Raw genomic sequence first — 19,999 nt, 5'->3', positions numbered from 1 at the left:
ACTCACAGCTTTCTGCTGAGGCATAATTTAGAACTGTCATTGACCTTCCTTTTAATAGCGCTTCAGAAGGCAACATTAAGCCAGAAGCCCTCACTGTTGTCATCACACTTTAAAGGGACAAATTAATTAGAAAACATATCAGTTGATTCAGTTCCAATTTCCTACAGGAAGCAGTACTTCAGAATACGAATTTTTAGATGATCAGAGGACATGATAATAGACATCAGATCTTCATTTGTTAACTTAACTCTTTATTACACAGTCTTCAGGCTCAAAGTATTTATAAGGTACTCACTCCAACCTCTGATATATCTACCGAGAATCACAGCTTCATCACCTGTCTTTTTGTAGTATTACTCAGCTTTCAGTTTGTTTAGTTATCTGCTTCTAGAGCATAAGTCCCATAATGCTCTTAAATAGTGAACTGAAGTTAGTGACTCATAATGTTTGATTAAAGTTTGGTATTCATTAATCAGTAGTAGCAATGGGCTGGGAACTATCAGTTATGAGAGGGTTTAATGGATTCCTTTGTAAATGTACAGTAGCTCTTTTGGATCAGACAGATTATTTTGTGAACACAGTAAAAAGAAACAATTTGAACTAAGGTTTATATGTAGCATAAGAAGAGAATATAATTTGTAAACAGCCATAGAGCCAAGTAATATACAGAACCAGTTGGTCTTCACATCTGAATATGAACTTGTCTTTGACTCTTCCTCTCATTCAATCCCCCACTTCAGCACCTTGGCAGTTTTTCACCCCATATCTTTAAAAGTATATTTTAATAAATTGAAATATTTAATGGAATATCATTTTTCCTTTTTTTTTTTTTTTTTGCGGTACGCGGGCCCCTCACTGCTGTGGCCTCTCCTGTTGTGGAGCACAGGCTCCAGATGCGCAGGCTCAGCAGCCATGGCTCACGGGCCCAGCTGCTCCGCGGCATGTGGGATCCTCCCGGACCGGGGCACGAACCTGTGTCCCCTGCATCGGCAGGCGGACTCTCAACCACTGCACCACTAGGGAAGCCCCCATTTTTCCTTTTTTAAAATATATTTTACATAGCTGAGATCACACATTACATAAAGTGCTTTTATTCAAAATTTTCTCATTCTCATGCTATTATAGCATGCCTTTTAAAATCATGATTTTAAATATATTTTTAATAGGCTACCAAATGAATAGATCAAAATATACTCTATTGTTCTTTCATTGTTTAAACATTATATTATTCCCAAGACAGTTTTATTTTTTCATGATATCCACTGGATTCTACCTCTCCTTTGCATTTCTACATCTGTCACTTTTGCACATATGAATTATTATAAAGGTTCTTAAGTGGAAAGGAGGGAGCTAGCATGTTTTAAGTATGTTCTGGGCATCGGTGATCTGCATGCACTATTTTATTTAATACAGTAACAGTAGTTACCTAATATGTGTCAGGCCTTATTCTTGTTACTTTACATCCATAGTCTGTTTCATCCCTGTAACAAACATAAAGGTACATTTCATTGTTCCCATTGGAAAAAATAAAAATACTGAGGCTTGGGTGCCTCATGTGTGGTCTCCCTGCTTCCACTCTGTGCCTCACCAAACCATCCTGACACGAGTGTGACATTCCACTTCCCACAGCACCACAAGGCTCATGTCACTTTGCTTCTCAAGAAGGCCATGCCTCAACACTTTCCACCAGATATACAAAGGCTTTGAATAATTATACCTCTTTAACTCTCTGTCCTTTACTCTTGAGACTTTGCAACGTGGTTGGGCAGGTTCCTTGTTGTCTTGTGCTCATATGGCGTATTCCATTGCCTTGCTAATTAAATAAGCTACTCAAAGACAAGAATGCTGTCTTTTACTTCTTGGCATTCACAGCATGCAAAATACTGTCCTCACAGTCTTGTCTGTAAAGTTTTATTGAGTTGAAATTAACTGCATTTATTAGAATAAAATCATGGAGCTAAGTATCTTCAAGTTGCTGCCCACCGTGGATTACTCTCTGATGACACCGCCGCGGTGCAAGCCCGCGGTTCCTACAGTGTGGTCTACCGACCAGCATCATTGCCATCACCTAGTGATTTGTTAGAACCACAGTTTCCCCAGACCTTCTGAATAGAAACTCTGGGCGTAGGATCCAGTAATCTGTGCTTTAGCAAAACCCGCAGGTGATTTTGCTGCAAGCCCAAGTTGCAAACCACTGCTATCAGCACAGTTAACTTAGAGCTCAATCCAATAGTCCTACAAAATGCACCAATTAGCAACTAAGTAAAAACTTGCTCGACCTGCTGTGACTAAAACTAGCAGTTGTGTTCACTCTCTGTAGAGTTATGTATGATGAAAGCAGTTCTTCACCAATTATTATTCTGTTGCAGGAAAACATGGATGCTAACCAGATACTTCAGAAATAAACATTTTTTGATACTGTTGAGGTTAGCATTTCCCTGACTTTGAATCTTGTGGGGATTTTCTTTTTTAATTAGAAAGGCTACATCATTACAGCTGTTTGAGATTTTAAGAGCAGTTGGTTTTCCCCTCCTTTTACAAGGAAAACAACAGTGAAACCATCTGTCTATTCCTTAAATAAAACAGGAGTTTAAAAATTACATCATTCCTTTAAGTAATTCCATAACAGTTCAGAGGGGGCTGTGGTAACAAATAAGGCCAATAAGGAAGGAAAGCAGGGCAGGTACGAATATTTACATGCCTTTAGAGGAAAAGCAGCAGGATTATGGCTATGTGGCCGCAGAATCTCCTCATTCCTTTTCACTTGCTTCAAAGGCATTCTGTGAAGTTCCCTTTGGATTCATAGGTCTTATGTGACTGCTTTTCTCTTTTGCTCTTCAGGAGTAAGCTTGCTGATTCCCGCTGGGGCCATTCCCCAAGGGAGAGTCTACGAAATGTATGTGACTGTACACAGGAAGGAAAATACGAGGTAAATACGCTTTTTCTGGTGCACTTGACTTTACCAATGTCTGACTTGGAGGAGAATTGTACATTAGAAAGAATAAACCCAACATATTTTTGTCTTTATTGCCCTGCTTCTGGCATGTCCTTTTTCACCGAGACCCTGTGAAAGGTCAGTTTTTACTTCTCTTTATCTTTGAAGCTTCAGACACTTTTGCAGATCTTAAATATGGGCAGAAGGCCAGAGATCTTTTCCCAAGTGGAAATGTGGCCATATTAACTGAAAAAAAATGGCCAGAAATGTGATCCATAGATTGTGCAAGAGATGCAAAGAGACATCAGCTTCACGTGGCCTGGTTCAGGAATCCATCCTGTTGCCATTATAGGGTTAAAGGCCACAGAGAATTAGACAACCCCTTAATCCCTGATTTGCCATCCCCACCTCAGCCTAGCACTTTATTCTCACCTGCAGATTCTTCTTTTTGGGACTTTCTTCTAGCTTTGAAGTGTTATCGACCTCCTTCTGATGTTTAGCACGTATAAAATCTATATTTCTAAATGGATCTAGGGTTGATTAAAACTAGATTGAATCTAAGGGCTATTTTGAATGTGTCATAATCGTAAAGATGAAGTTACTTTAAGTAAAAATAACAAGAGGAGTTTCAGAGTCCTACATTCAATTTTCAGTTTGGCTTCTAACAAATTGTTTCTGGTCTTTCTTGATTAGTTCTCACATAAAGTGTGTGTGTTAAATAGTGCTTTATAGGCCTGATTGATGAATGCTTCTAAAGTGCCCTGAGATCTTAAAATAAGAGATGATGTTGACATGAAGATCCTTACATGTAATTATCATTACTTTTCCTAAGGGGAAAGGCATTGGTTCCTCTGCCCTGAGCTCTGAATGCAAAGCATGAGTGACAAATGTAGAGTTAAGTTATCATTGTAAGGCATTATACCTTTTCTCTTCCCCTCTGTCATCCTCAGAAAAACATCTCTTTTTAGTCTTGTTCTTCAGTAGCTGAAAAGCTCTTCCATTGTGCTCTCAGGTGGAGATGCTGGTATTTATAATCTGTAGGAGCCAGAACATTGTTTTCTTCAGGTGGTGTACTTTCACCTACACAAACGCTAGCCTGTCTGAGAACATAATAAAAATTCCTTGAGCATTATTCATGGGCCTTAAATTTGAGCAACAGAAAATCACAAAAAGGCTTGTATTTGCTCACATCAAATATTCATTTTTCCATTCTCAATGCAAAGTAACATTCACAGGCCCTCAGAGTGCCCTTCTTTTGCAGCAGAAGAAATGAAGATTAGCAGACTCCAAGATCCCTTTATATTTTTGTTTACTTCTTTCTTTTGTCCAGAGTCAAGGTTAGCACTAAACTAAGTACATCCATCCCTCAAGGCCTTTTGCCAACATGGACATTTTGTTTAAGCGGAAATGAGTATTGGCTTGTGCTTTATGCTGAGACGTAGTGAGGTGTTCATGGTCTCTTATTTTTCATCTGATCACCATTATCTTTAGCTGAAGATCAAGCCTTAAGGGGCTGCTGCAGGGCATGCTGAAACTGAAAGACATGGGCACTCAGGTGCCTCATATGATTTTTCTTCCCACAATTTAGTCAGCACCCTGACCAGGATAATTTTACACTTTGGATGAAGGAGGGAGAAAACAGGAAATTGATAAAGCCAGGCACTTCTGCTTTTAGTTTCCTCTGCCTTTGACTTTAAAGAAAAGGAAACTATAAATCACTCTTGCTATGCCTACCACCTGAAGTTAGGTGCAGAGGGAATTACTCTATTAAATTTGGTATGCATCAAAGAAGTTCTGTTTATAAAAATGAAGCTAGAGGAACCTCAAGATCTCAAAAGAAAATACGCACAGAAGACCATGAAACAAGGAACAAACAAAAGACAATTGTCTCAAATAAATCAGAAAGTCCTCTCCACTAATTTTCTGTTGTGAACTAGATACGTTTTTCTTATAAAAACACAATGACAAGAATGTTGTCTTAGGGTATAGTAATAATACAAAACATAGCTACCATATAGTCAGCATACTTTTTTTTGAAAAATGATGATAAAATATACAATGCTTTTTTATTATAAATTTCGTATAGTCAATTGATTCTCCCAGAAGGCTTTCACTGAGTTTTGCCAAACTCTTTTATGGTTATAATTCAGCCACAATTTGACAAAATCAGGCTATGAATAAATGCTTTATTACTATCTGATTTAGCAAAGAATTTCTTATGTTATTGATGAACAAAGGCAGTTCTGACCTGCATGTTCATTGTTATTTTCTTTTACATTTAAGACCAAAGTGAAACAAAAAAGATATACCTTGGAACTTCACTTGTTTGTCAATGACATGAGTGAATTCTTTGGATAGTCTGATGATAGTTTTCGAATACGGGAAGAATATGCTTTGCCTCAATTTTTTGGTGCTATTTACAATGTACATCTACACACACAATGTACTTTTAACTGCGTTAACATTTTCTTAAGTCTAGGAAGTCAACAAAACAATAAACTTTAATTTCATTTATTCCTCACTACAACTCTGCAAGTTATGATGAGCTCCACCTTTAAAGATGAAAAGACTAGGGCTCAGGGAAATTGTCACATAGCCAAGGTTTCACAGTTAGCAACTGAGGGAAGGCAGAATTCACACCCAGGTTATCTCCTCGAAAAGCTCTTCTGCTGACATGCCATCCCTCCTCCATAGCACCCAGTACACAAACAGAGCCTCTGCCTTCTTATTACAGTGCAATGTGGGACACAGTTTCTTTTCATTGCTCACCAAAGACCCTTTCTAGCCTCACCTGATCTTAGAACTTCTTTCAGAGAAGACACTGAGGACAACAGGAGATATGTTACTTCAAGGCATTTATAGGAAAATTCGGATTGTTTTCCTCCATTTTCCCTCTCTCTGATTGCCTTTATTGCATCCAAAACTGGGTGTTTTTCCAGCTGGATGGTATCCAGCTAGTCATCTGGTGTTGTGAACTGTCTAAAGGGAGGTGTGAACTTAATTGCATGTGGCAAGTGAATGTGACAAGAGGGGGCCTTATCATTACGGAATACGCTCTAAGAGAAAGCACGGGATGGCAGATGAGCAGCCTGAATGAGCTGCAGAAACGGGACAGGCTGTCTCTGACCAAAAGGGATCTGAGCTGTGAGGCTGTGCTCGTAATTTCTACTTCTTCTGCTTTACACATCGCTGGAAGGGCTGCAAAGTCTCCCCACCACCGCCCCCCCTGCCATGGATAAAGTTCCCACAATTAACAGCACTAACATGGACCTTTTTGCCTTGTTTCCAGCAGCAGTTTAAAAAAATGAATCTGACTCAGCCTGAAATTTGGCCTTTCATCATTTCTTATTGAAAAATGAATTGAAGTTATGAACGTTAATTTTTTCTTTCTCTGTATTCTGTACTTGCCTAGCAGTTTTCTCAAAAGGCCAAAAAATCAATTTAGACATTCCAAATATAAACTGTGGGGAACCATGCAAGGTCTTTGAGCAGTCAAGTGCTGCAGGAATAACAGTGCTTTTAAAAGATTGATGTGGTGATGGTGTGCAGGATGAATTGGTAGAGGAAACAGAAAGACCCCCCCCCCAAAGGCTGGGGCCCCTGGTTGGCCCATGGCAATAATCAAGGTGTGAGGGGTAGAGGGAAGGAGCCAGGCCTGAGCCTGGAGAATGGAAAGAAAAATATGTTTCAGAAGAAAAAGTGTTTCACAACTGATTAGAAGTGTGGCAAAACACAAAGAATGTATTTAGGAATCAAGCCCTGGGCACTGAGAAAATTGTGAGAGCAATACGAAGGGGTCAGAAGCAGTAACTGGTTCAAGGAGAGAAAGGACAAATTCTGATTTAGCTGTGCACAGTGTGCGCGAAAGGGGACGTAGGATTCTTGCTGGAGACGCAGATGGGAAGTCACCAGTGAGTGGATCTTCCAGGGGAAAAGTTCAGAGGCAGAAAGAAGAGGACTGGGGAAACAACTTTGGGAAATAATCTTATTTAAGCTTTGGGTACGATGGGCAAAACTAAATAGAACATGAAAGGATAAGGCAGATAAATAGAGTTGGCATCTCGCGAGGTGCTTATTAATACATAGTTGCTTCTCAGTGAATATTTTTGAATGAAAGACTGAATGATTGTCATCATAATAGGAAAAAATCAAAGGTAAAAAGACTTTCAAGATGGAGGAGTGATTGACAGAGGTATTCCTAAAATTAAACTGTAAAGAAGGAGAATGATAATTTAAAAATTATTGGATTCATCAACTTTAGGACATTGGTTGCCTTTAGGATTTTTTTTTTTTAAGGATGAAATCCCAGTAGGAAGCGTTTAAGGTGTTAGTGGTGAGGCAATGAAGACTATCATCATAGTTACTGAATATAAATAATAAAGTAAAATGTTAGGATAGTGGGCCAAAATGTCTTTTGTATGTAATCATATAGCAGAAACTTTTCATTTATTTTAATGTGTTGTTTGGAACTTTGTGTAATAGTAGGTGACATTATTATTTCTCAGTGAAACTCAGTGATATTATCCTTTTAGGTAGAGTCCTGAATTTCTTGTTTGAAGTAACAGCTATAAAAAGACTGAAGGTAGAGGGCGGAAGGGTGTGGAATCCAGGTATATTTAAATCTTATTCTCTCACTGTTCTCCACAGTGTTTATTTATTGAAGTCCTACTTCTAAAGAAATGATTCAAGGTGATTCTTTTCAATGGGAGGAAAATTGTTTTTAAATAAGTGGATTAAAAAATGAGAAAATAGAAAAAATAAGATTAGAAAGATAAGATAAATTCAGGTGAGCAGTTAGAATATAAACTATTTGGTGGAATTCCCAGCATATTTCTTATTAATAGGTCATGAATTTACTATTTCAAAGCTTTCAAGAGGGAAACATAGTAGGTTATAAGATCCATGTGTCCAAAAGGGAAAAATATGCCTGGAGGAAGCTCAATTATTTCTCCTTCGGTTCCTCATAAAGAAAAAAAAAATTTTTTTTAATACAGTAAACAACATTTAAAAGATCAAAATAGCAGTGAGCTTCATAGGGCTACTTCTGTTAGTATCCCTCAGTGTGAGTAGATAATATAAAGCCCAGGGATAAATTCAGTAAAATAATTCCACAAGGATTCAGCAGTTCAGTCCAGGGCACAATATTTAAGCTGTTCAAGCTTAATCCAGGGACACATTTTGGTCTGTCTGGGGAAATGGGGGCACGCCCTTCAGAGTGGCTTCCATAAATATTTTCTTTTGCTCAATTGATCTTTTGATAGCAAGTGAGTTAGATATTCCTTGTCAGATACCTAGAGTGCAAGTATTTCAAGTTGCCGGTTATACATGAAACTGTGTGCTTTAAAAGGCAGCTAAGCCTAGGGTGGGATTGTCATCCTGAGGGACCTGACAAAAGACGTGTGTGTTAATAGAAGGCATCTCATCTCTACACAGAGGTAGATGGAGAAAGATTCTTTTCAGGAAGCAGTTTTGAGCTTGCTCTAGCAAACAGATCACAGAAATTTCTCAAGGCCGTAAATCTAGATAAGCAACCCAGAATATACCACTGTGTGAAAGAAACCAAATGACTTGTTTTTGGATCCTAGCTTTTCCTATGACTAGCTTTGTGGCTTTGGGCAAGTGTGTTAATTTCTCTAGCTTTCAGTTTCCTCTTTTGGGGAAAAAAAAAGTTAATATAAATACTTATCTTGACTACCTTAACAGGTGTGCCTTGGGCAGCAAATGCAATAGCTCTTATGAAAGTTTTGTGAATTGTGCACTTAACGTGTAGGAGGAGTTGTCCTCACTGATAACAGCAAGCAAAGGATAAGAAAGTCTGACAGGAAACTAAAACTCTCCGAGGGCTTTGTCCTAGAGTCCTCAGAACCCATGCGACATTTACCATGATATAATCCTTGTTGGACTTTGAAAAGCCTTTAAAACTAATCATTGTTCATTACTGGATTTCTACTTAATTGCTGTTTCTGCAGCTAATTTTTGCTTTGAGTTTATTTCCATATCATCTGCAATTAGTATTTACAGAATGCTTGCTTAAATATCTTAGAAAATACATGAGACATGATGAAGTAAAGCCCTTCTCTGCAAAAACATAAAACAGATTTTTTATATTTATTTTATACTATTTTTGTTTTATGTATTTTAATATTCTCCCTTTATGTAAATAAAGGAAATGTGGATTTTTGGTTTCACATAGTTAAATCTTAACCTTCCCTAGGTGGCTCCTTCCATATATGCTTGGAAATGTTTCCAATTTCAGTGCTACTTCTTTCATCTTGAAAACCCAAAAAGATTCTTATCATGATTACTTCTTTGTTTTCCATTCCCTGTTATGAATTCCACATCACCAATTCCCTATTCATTACATTCTTGCACCTCACTGGGTTAATAAATTCTTTTGACACCTACTGCCCCTTGCTAACCCTCCTCCAAGAATGGTGCCCATCAATATTGCATGCCAGGGGAGCGCAGGTCTGACAGCACCCCAGCGCAGCAGGGAGTCTTCTCCCTTCTGTTCCAACTCAGTGATGAGAAAAATCCCTCCTCCTCCGGCCTCAAGCACAGGCTGCTCACAGCAGACTGAGAGACAGATGTTTCCAATCCCCAACTCTATCGCAAGGGCCACTTGAAATGTATTCCACTTTAGTCTCTTTCTTTAAAAGTTTAATGCTTGCTCTCAAGGTACACTTGTAACTAAAAGGTAAGGGTAGCGCTCAGGAAAATGCAGCCATTGCTTTTTTTGCCCCAGTAGGAAAAGTAGAATTAAACAAGAGTACAGTTACTGTTGAAGGCAGATAGTGTACTATCAGCTATGGCACAGTGAAAGCAAGACGTCACTCAGATTCTAAGAGAATGAATTTCAGACTGGAACCAAGGAGGACAAATTGCGTTAAGGGGACATGAAAACCAAAAGGGGACAGTGACGGGTTCTCAAGCTGCCACTCGCCTTATAGTTCCACATATAAGTACACTTCCAAGTACTTTGATAACTTTAGGTTTCATAAAACTATGTTATTCTTCAGTGAGAATGGAGATGATATTAAAAGACTAAAAAGAGATAATTAAAAAAAATTTTTTTTCTAGATAGGAGGAAAAGGAAGTCACAGGTTGGGAGATTCTAGTGAAATTTTAGAAAAAAAGAAGAAGCACTGACAGCCAAGTTTTACTAAGGGGAAAATATGCCAAATTTTAACTGAGTTCTTAGAACTGATGATAATAATCACCAAGAACTTAGGAATTTCTAAGATTTGACCTTACTTGTGACCTACCAAGTTGGCTGCCACCGTGTTATAGATGCTGATAAATGACACAAGACTCCTGAGTCAGAGACAAAGGATACTTGATTGCTCACAGCAATAGCACTATCCAAAGTATTTCCATTTTTGTGCCAGTTTCCCAAGTTCTGAAAGGGTGATGTAAAGACAGTCAGAGGACATCTACACACTCAGTGGTTCCATTCCAGGAATATACCATTGAGTTTAGGGAACCTGAGGGTTTTATAATGGGAAGTAGACATGTCTGCCATTTGCTCCAGAGGTAAGCACTATCTTTATCTTCCAAGGAGATTGCTATACAGTTGTCTTGAAAAGACAGTCGGGACCATGCAGAAACATGAGAGATCCGTGGAGAACAGTTTTCCAACAATATTAAAAAAATAATAACAGCTTCTGTCATTCATTGAGTGTTAAGTGAGGGTAAGCCATAGATAGAAGCTAACTTCTAGATTATGTAGTATTTATATATTAACCATAGATAAAGACTAGAGGAAAATCCATTTCAAGTGACTGTGGCGATTGTAAAGGAATTTGATATGACCTTTGTAATATCCATGTGAATGAAATGGAAAGATATGCACTGGACAGTGTACATTTTAATGGGTTTATGTTTGAACTGAACTCAAAGTATTGATGTCAGACTAGAGAGAGGTTTCAAGTAGTGTCCTTGAAAAGGTCTCTGTCTCTGCCCTGTTCTTGTATTACAGTGTTATCAGTGATTGGAATGAGAACATAAATGGCAGACATATCAAATTTATGGAAGATAAAAGACTAGAAGAGGTAGCCAATATGTGGAGGAAAGACATAGCATTAAGAAATAGATGACCTGAAAAATTTCCTAAAACAATTAAAGTGAAATTAGATGGCTAAATATAAATTTCTCTATATAGGTTCAAAAGCCATCATTGCAACCACAGACCTATAAAGAGAGACTAAGAGCCTTTCATGTTAGGAATACATAGTGGTTAGCTTTAACAAATTACTTAACCTTCTTGGGGCTTCATTGCTTCCTTTTATAAAGGACATGTTTAACCATGTTATCTCTTATCTTCTCATCTAACTCACTTCTGCTAAATAATATTTTTAAATAATTGAGAATAACCTGAGGCAACAATTTTGTGAGGCATGGGTATAACTACATATCCCAAAGCAGAGAAAACAGTAGTCCCCCTATACTGTATACCTGAGAACAGTCAGCCTTCTGTATCTGTGAGTTCTATATCTGCAGATTCAACCAACCTTGAATCAATAATATTTGGAAAAAACAATTTTTTCCAGGAAGTTCCAAAAACCAGAACTTGAATTTGCAGCACACTGGCAACTATTTACATAGCATTTACATTGTATTAGGTATCATAAGTAATCTAGAGATGATTTAAAGTATGTGGGAGGATGTGCATAGATTATATTCCATTTTATATAATGGTTATATAATTTTTTGGTTATAAATGGTTATAAAAATTTTATAATGGTTATATAATTTTTATATAATGGTTGTATGCCGCTTTATATAATACTGTGCCCTTTTATATAGGGAACTTGAACCTCCAGGGATTTTGGTGTCTGCTGGGGGGTCCTTGGAACCAATCTAACATGGATACTAAAGGGTGACTGTCTTACACTCATTTCAAGATGCCTCACTCTAGGGAAGACAGTGAAACACTGACAGACATCTCTGTGAAAATAAAGATAGAATTATAGGGAGAGATCAAGAAACCATGCTTTTCTAGTTGAAATTGCAAAAATTGAGGAGCTTTCATCTGGAAGAAGATGACATTTTAGAGATACCGTAATAATCTCTTAAGTGCTTGAGAGGCTCTTTCATGCCAAAGTGGAGAGAAAGCCGGTCAGGATATGTGGAGAGAAGTGTCAGGAAGACAGATTGTATTCATTCTAAGTATTGAGTTGATAATAGATGAGTTGACCCCTCTGTAGTAGTGGACTGCAATTTTGGATGAGTTTAAAGCACTAACCACATGTCAGCATCTTGTAGAGAAGCTCTGTGCTTGTTGGCCCTGAGGGCCTTTCCTCCTCTAAAATTTTGTGAGTCCAGGATTTCTTAACTCATACTATTCTGACAACATAGTTGTATTGTTTTTGCAAAGGCATTGGTTTTAGTCCCAGCACCAGTGCTTGTTAGTTGTGAGACTTGGGGCAATCCACTCAACACTTTGGGGCTACTTCCTCACATATCAACTGACAGCTTGGGTTAATTTATTCACTGGCTGTTGGTTACAATCTTATTGAGGGAAAAAATAAGGCAATTAAAAAAAAACATGTAAAAATAAAGAATTCGGATCTTTGAAGTTCGTTCCACCCAAATTCTCAGAGTATGAAGTATACATGTAGAGAAACATCATTTTAAATTGCTATAGAAATACAGTTCTACATTCTTTCTTGGTCATGTTTGAAAAAAATGAATCTGCCATACTAGCCTGAATTATTCCTGAAAGTCATTTGGAAGAAGTTTAGCTCTAGGGTGTCCTTATTCTAAAGTGATGTTTTTGAAGTGTTTTTCAAGTTAGGTCCTAAAAACACAAAAGTATGGAAAACTCTGAAGCAACTGGCAAGTGTTATCAGAACAGATGCTTATGTAACTTCATAAGGACCCTGTTCCTTCTCATTCCATCCTGAAAGTATCAGTACATGAATTCAGAGGAAATTAGCAAAGGCAGACCTGTGTCTGAAGGGAGGGATCAAAGATAAGCAGGCAGATTCACTATTATTAGAAAGACCTCAAGTCTTGCAAGATCAAAGTCTTGGTATAAAGTGCATGTCTTCCCATTTAATTCTGCCTCAACCCCACCACCGCCCCCTGCCCCCAACAAAAAAGAAAAAAAAAAAAAAACTCCAGGAAGAAGCTATTCGTGCAACTTTAGATCTGAAATCTCAGTGAGTACGTAGTACATAAATACTATGGAACTTTCATGACGCAGATCTCTGCTCTCCTCCTAGGCCGCCCATGGAGGACTCTCAGACGCTCTTGACCCCTGTGGTGAGCTGTGGGCCTCCTGGAGCTCTGCTGACCCGCCCTGTCATCCTCACTATGCATCACTGCGCAGATCCCAATACCGAGGACTGGAAGATACAGCTCAAGAACCAGGCAGCACAGGGACAGTGGGAGGTGAGCTTCTGTTGGGCTAAAGATAGAACCCAGGAGCAACCCATGCAGATAAGCAAGGGCAATTATGGGAAGGCTTTTGTTTTTAAAGCAAAACATGAGTGGAATTTTAGCTTCTACTCAAAATGAAAGAGAGAGGAACAGAGAGAGGAAGACAAAGAGGGGAGAGGGGGAGACAGACAGACACTGGTTCCTGAGTATTTTATCTACTGACTGAGAGGCACAAAGAAAAAGATGGTCAAGCATTAGCTAACTCATAGGGAAAGTTTACTTAAGAGTCTTACATAAGACCTATTTGAATATACATACTGTCTTGGGAAGGGAAACTATATATATATATATATATATATATATATATATATAATTATTATTATTATTTTAATTTTCAGCTAGAGAAACATTGCACCTGGGTCAGAAAATGTTAGACACTTACTTGCTAACAGGTCCCAGGAATATAGGTCTGAACTTAACTTGGCAAAACAGGAAGGGTGTATCCTAAGCTCCAGTACAATGAAGAATGTCTTTGGCAACTTGACTCTCTGTAACTGTGGCCATCAGAACTTCTTAAGGACAGTGCCTTAAACAGATCCTGTTCTTTACATCAGAACCCTGCAGTTAGCACCTGAAATTAAGTGCAAAAGGATTTGTTATATTTACCATGAGGATTTTATACCTAATACCTAAAAAAAAAATGATTTGTGTAGTCATTATAAAGAGAATTATCCAATATGCATGTTGGATGTATTTTGTGATTACTTACAGTATTTTTCTCTTTTTTAAAATTAATTAATTAATTTATTTATTTTGGCTGCGTTGGGTATTCATTGCTGCGTGCAGGCTTTCTCTAGTTGCAGAGAGTGGGGGCTACTCTTGGTTGCGGTGCACGGGCTTCTCATTGCTGTGGCTTCTCTTGTTGCAGAGCACGGGCTTCAGTAGTTGTGGCTCGTGGGCTCTAGCGCTCAGGCTCAGTAGTTGTGGCCCATGGGCTTAGTTGCTCCGTGGCATGTGGGGTCTTCCCAGACCAGAGCTTGAACCCATGTCCCCCGCATTGGCAGGCGGATTCTTAACCACTGTGCCACCAGGGAAGTCCCTCAGTATTTTTCTTTTAGGAAAAAAAAATATGCATGAAGACTCAAACCCCTAATATTTTAGGAAAAAGTAGTAGTAGAGGTAGAAGCATAGCAGGGCATACCTGGGATTACCTGGAGTGTCCTCTCTATATGGATGTGCTCTCCTCGTGGCAACATGAAGGTGAAGGGTCACTCATTGCCAGAGGTCCTGGATTGAAGTCTAGGGCTATACATTTTGTTAAGAGTGGACTTTACCAGATCTAACTTCAATTCCATTTAAGTTTAAATGACTTATCTCAAAAACATCCCAAAGTCTGTATCTCAAGGGATCCTAAATTGTTTGCACAATTCTCTGCCTATTACCCTAATACCCTATTTCTGGATTTAAGTAATAACAACAATAACAACAATAATAAGAGGAAAAGAAAAAAAAGATGTGAAAAGTAGAAGAAGGAAGTCCTTATGAAAACACTCTTCTATTTGTGACAGGGACATGGAGCATCTTTATTCTCCACCATTTCTTCTAGGAGATTTTTTGTAACATGCCATCAGGAAATGACACTCGAGCCTTGACCTTGCCCTACTGGAGAAAGCAGCTTCTCTCCAGGTGTCCTTTGGGGCTGGAATAAATGTGGAGGTGCTGAGCTCCTTTTTCTCCTTTCCATTTTAGTTTAAGCTTTATCTTTGGGTACAGGTTTAACTGAAGAAATGATTTCATGGATGCTATTAAAACACAGTCCTTACTTTAGCTTGGATGATGTTGCATGGCCTAACTAACAAACAGCTACCTGAGGTGGCTCCTTTCATAGCTTTGTCCAGCCCCAGGGACTCAATTTATGATGAAACATTTGTTCATGTTTTTGACAAATAACCATTTGTTCATCATGATCCAGGCCCACTGAGATACAGTATGAAGCAAAGAAGCTATGGTTGCTGCCTCTGCAGAGATTAAGTAGCCTAATACAGAGGCTGAGTCATGCCCACACATGGGTTTTATTTCTCCCAAATGAAATTTTCTTTTAAATTTGAATTAGTTAAAAGTTGGAAGATTTCACATAATAATCTGAACTTACAGCTTCTCTTTTTTTTTTTTTTTTTTTGCGGTAGGCGGGCCTCTCACTGTTGTGGCCTCTCCCGTTGCGGAGCACAGGCTACAGACGCGCAGGCTCAGCGGCCATGGCTCACGAGCCTAGCCGCTCCACGGCATGTGGGATCCTCCCGGACCGGGGCACGAACCCATGTCCCCTGCATCGGCAGGCGGACTCTCAACCACTGCGCCACCAGGGGAGCCCTACAGCTTCTCTTGAAAAATTAAAGGCTGTGTCCTCACTGGTCCTGCATTCCTGCCGTGCCTGGTACTTTTACTGTAAGCATCTTTGCCATAGACATCTTTACCACAAGCATTTTTGCCACATAACTAATTGGCCTTAAGGCAATTTTGCTGTAAAAGATAACATAACTGGTGGACAGTTTGGTTTCAACTGGTTGACAGCTTGGTTTCATCTCTCCACTGACACGGTACTACCATTTTTATATTACATAAATCTGAAAGAGGCCAACGGCCAAAAAGGCACAGAGTCAAGCCCACATGTCCCATAGAACTTTGGAACATCTGTCAAGGGACATATAACAATATGTACCAACAACAAACAACAGTGTAGAGGCTTTCACACCATAATACAAAGCTCAGTTATAAATATGCATCCCAGTATGTGGAAACTGATACCTCTCTTAATGAAGAAGAAATTTTAGCAAAAAAGAAAAGTGGAATGCCAAATGAGGAGCTGAATCAACAAGCAAAAATATGTATAATACTACAAATGAAAGAGTTTGAAGACAAGTGCTTAGGTACAACCACAAAATAAAATCATTTGTTTGCACAGTACTGCCATGAATCTACACACATTTCAAATGTTTTAAAATATTTTGTAGTTCATAATAAAGTCTTTTTACTTTTGTTATTCATTTTTCATCTTTTATTATTTTTGTTAATGTCCCTCTTTTATTTATTGCTGTTTCATCTTTTACAGCAATATTGCTTTACAGCCAATCAGTTATGTGGCAAAAATGCCTACGGCAAAGATGCTTACAGTTAAAGTACTGAGAGCCCATCCCTGCATGGCCGCAATGGCTGAAGCCAAGCGGAGACTGAGCTCTTTAGACAGGCTTGTACTCTGCTTCACCACAGTCTCCACCACTCCTTATTACCTTCTGCCCTACCTGCTTCACGCATTCCTGCTACCTTTCTGCCCTGGGAGGCATGTGGAATTGTGACCCTTGTTTTATGGATTCTATGCTTGGTCTTTCAGATGATTTCTTCTGTGGCCTGAGTCATTTGGTTAAATCAAAACCTAGTTAAGTTAGTAACTATTTTTATAAAACTCATCAGTTTCACTTAGTTTTATTTCTTGCTGAATGTTAACAATCTAAAACATGAGACTGCTTAAAGGCTTACGTGAAAAATAAAGAGAAAAATAATGTGTCAAATGCATAGAGTTTGCCATACTGTGCTTTTAGCAAAGTCCAAGAACCCAGATTATGAGGAAAAGCAGTGTATTGCTTTGGAAAGTAATTGATGGGTGAGTTTGGAAGAACTTAGTAGAATGGTATTGCATAATTCTTTAACTTCCCTAATTCTTTTTTAAAAATTCTTTTCAAACCCCTAGATTTTCAGGGGAAAATACTATGCTAAAATAACATTGAAATAAGATAGTACTTTTGGATGAAATCAGCAATTTAGAGATTAAAGCAAATTATCAGAAACAGATAATCAACTCAAATATGCTGAAGTTAAAAGGATAACTTATACATTTCTTTTGGAATTTTAGGTAGATTCCAGCCATGTAGATGCTTAGAAGATTAAAAAAGACTAAATGAAGATCTTCTAAATAAAGCATGTTATCAGCATAAAGGCAAGGGAAGTAAGGGAGAGAATGATTAAGAATGGAAATATTGATAGAAGTATAATAAAGTCAGAGAAAGAAAAAAAGAGCAGGAAAAGGAATAATCAGAACTCAGGAGAAGAAGTCGTGATCCGTGCACCCCTGTTGGCCACCGTCATGGCAGCCTGGAGGCTCAGTCACTGCCCCTTCCTTCTCGTCCCACAGGATGTGGTGGTGGTCGGAGAGGAAAACTTCACCACCCCCTGCTACATTCAGCTGGACGCAGAGGCCTGTCACCTCCTCTCCGAGAGCCTTGGCACCTACACCCTGGTTGGGCAGTCCACCACCAAAGCAGCCGCCAAGCGCCTGAAGCTGGCCATCTTCGGGCCACTCTGCTGCTCCTCTCTGGAGTACAGCCTACGAGTCTACTGTCTGGATGACACTCAGGATGCCCTGAAGGTAAGTGACTCCAGCCTGACCCGCCCACCTCACACCTAGAGACCATATGCGTTATGTACGTGCACCCAAGTGCATGAACACAAGCGTCTGGCCCCAAAACATGGCAGTTACAGAAACCAATTAGACATTTCTTGAAGCCGTGCTGATAAATAAGCTGTTTCCATTATGCCGATTCCTCCCGAGGGCTACTTTTGTTTACCCTCCTTGATTTCTTTTAACGAAACATTTAGAAGTGGAAGAATTTGGCAGTGAGACCTGTGGATGGTAAGTAATCTGCTTCCTTGTTTATCTCAGCTGTGTTCTTCCTATAAAAGGAACTGGCATAATTGCTCACACTCTATGTTCCTCTTGTGTGCAACTTCCCTGTATGCTTTCCCATTCTTTTTACGAGGACCATGAGGAAGAGGGTTAGCATTTGACAACAGGCTGCTGCTTTACAGAATAAATAGGCGTAATTCCTGGTGCCATTATTGCCGTGCATTTTCTCCCATGTGAAGCTTTAAGGACATAGTAAGTGCCTCTGAAGAAGTTATGATCTGGAAAGAGGAATAAAAGAAGTATACGAAGCAAGTCAGAGTGTGCTACATGCCGTAGGTGAATGCAGAGCTCTGTGGGAATCCAGGAGAAGGAGCCATCATATTATTTTGAGAAAATCTGAAAAGGAGCTAACATTTGAGATTGACCTTAAAGGAAGGCAGGGTTTGACCAACAATAATGGAGAAAAAAATACAGGATTTCTGGGTGAAGGGAACAGCATGAAGAAGCACAAAGGGAACAGTAAATACAGATTCTACGTGGCATGTTATTTCCAGAAAGCCTAGAATGATTGATAGGGGGTTTTTTTGGGATGGACCTTGACAACCAGAGAGAGGAGTGGAGATTCAGTTTCTTGAGTTAATGGAGAACCACTAGAGAGATGTAACTAGAAGATAGACATGACTGGAAATACACGTTAGAAATACTAGTCTGCTGTCCGTGAAAAGATAGACTCGAGTCAAGAAAAGCATGGTAGAGCTGGAGTGAAGACAGGAGTCAGAGGAAGGGAGTAGGTACGAAAGGCCCTATTAAGTAGCTCTTGCAGGCCCCGGTGCCTAACCCTGAATGGGTGGAGCAGAATATCAAGTCTGCCTCTAAGTAACAGTAGCAAACTCAGGGGCAGGTAGCTCTGGACTGTGGATATGGTGACTTTGCCTTTGGAGTATTGAATTAGAGGTATGGATTAGACATCAGGACAAAGGTGCCCCATGGACAGTTAGAAATATAGGGGTAGCTCTTTGAACAGAGAGCAGCTCCTGAGACAGAGACTCAGGCACCAACTATATAATATTGATATTTGCCCTCCATGGTGATGGAGGAGAATATCAAGGGAGAGTAGAGGGAGAAAATAATAATAAAGCTAATAAACATCACCGAGAATTTCTTTTGTGCCGGGCAAGATTCTAAGTATCTTTTCTTAACTCACTGAATCTTTACGACAACCTGTAGGACACCATTATCCCTATTTTACAGATGTGCAAGGCACAGAAAGGTTAAGTAAGTTGCTCTAGGCCACACAGCTGCTGAGTGGAGAAAGCAGGCTTCATTCCCCGGGCAGCTGGCTGCAGTCTGGACTCTGGTCCTAAAGTGGGCGGCTCAGAGAGCCACACCCTAGAGCACAGGGACCAGGGGAGCCCTGCCATTGCAAGGGAGGAGGTGGGCAGCCAGCAAGAGAGCTACAGAAAGAGGAGTATCCAGAGGAGGAAGGGGAGAAGTAGGAGAAAGCATCTAGGAAGCCAAGAGAAGAATTTTTTTTTTTCTGAAATTCAGGGTATTTCCTTCTGTTTTTGTTTTTTGGTTTTTGAGTTTGTTTTTTGCTGTACGTGGGCCTCTCACTGTTGTGGCCTCTCCCGTTGCGGGGCACAGTCTCCGGACGCGCAGGCTCCATGGCCATGGCTCACGGGCCCAGCTGCTCCACGACATGTGGGATCCTCCCGGACCGGGGCACGAACCCGTGTCCCCTGCATCGGCAGGCGGACTCCCAACCACTGCGCCACCAGGGAAGCCCAGGGTATTTCCTTCTGGAGTTTCCATCCCGAGAATAGTTCTAGGTCATGAAAACTGAGTGTTGCAGGTTGTGTCCATGGAGGAGATGAGACATATTCGGTCCCTGGGTATATATATTTTTTTTTTTTTTTTTTTTTTTTTTTTTGCGGTATGCGGGCCTCTCACTGTTGTGGCCTCCCCCGTTGCGGAGCACAGGCTCCGGACGCGCAGGCTCAGCG

General features: G+C 39.7%; 1 protein-coding gene across 3 annotated transcripts in view; it reads left to right on the top strand.

Moving 5' to 3' along the window:
• Positions 1–19,999, top strand: part of UNC5C (unc-5 netrin receptor C) — a 406,146-nt gene that overhangs the window by 363,244 nt on the left and 22,903 nt on the right. For all 3 annotated transcript variants that reach the window (XM_060115244.1, XM_060115238.1, XM_060115249.1), the window contains exons 11-13: positions 2,842–2,929; positions 13,162–13,330; positions 17,505–17,738. In XM_060115244.1, the coding sequence (XP_059971227.1) occupies positions 2,842–2,929; positions 13,162–13,330; positions 17,505–17,738 (491 nt within the window). The remainder of the gene's footprint in view (positions 1–2,841; positions 2,930–13,161; positions 13,331–17,504; positions 17,739–19,999) is intronic.

The sequence above is a fragment of the Mesoplodon densirostris genome, chromosome 1, assembly GCF_025265405.1.
Source record: "Mesoplodon densirostris isolate mMesDen1 chromosome 1, mMesDen1 primary haplotype, whole genome shotgun sequence".
In the NCBI taxonomy this organism is placed as follows: domain Eukaryota; kingdom Metazoa; phylum Chordata; class Mammalia; order Artiodactyla; family Ziphiidae; genus Mesoplodon; species Mesoplodon densirostris.
Note: the sequence above shows the minus strand (reverse complement) of the source record. Positions and strands in the feature narration are given on the sequence as shown.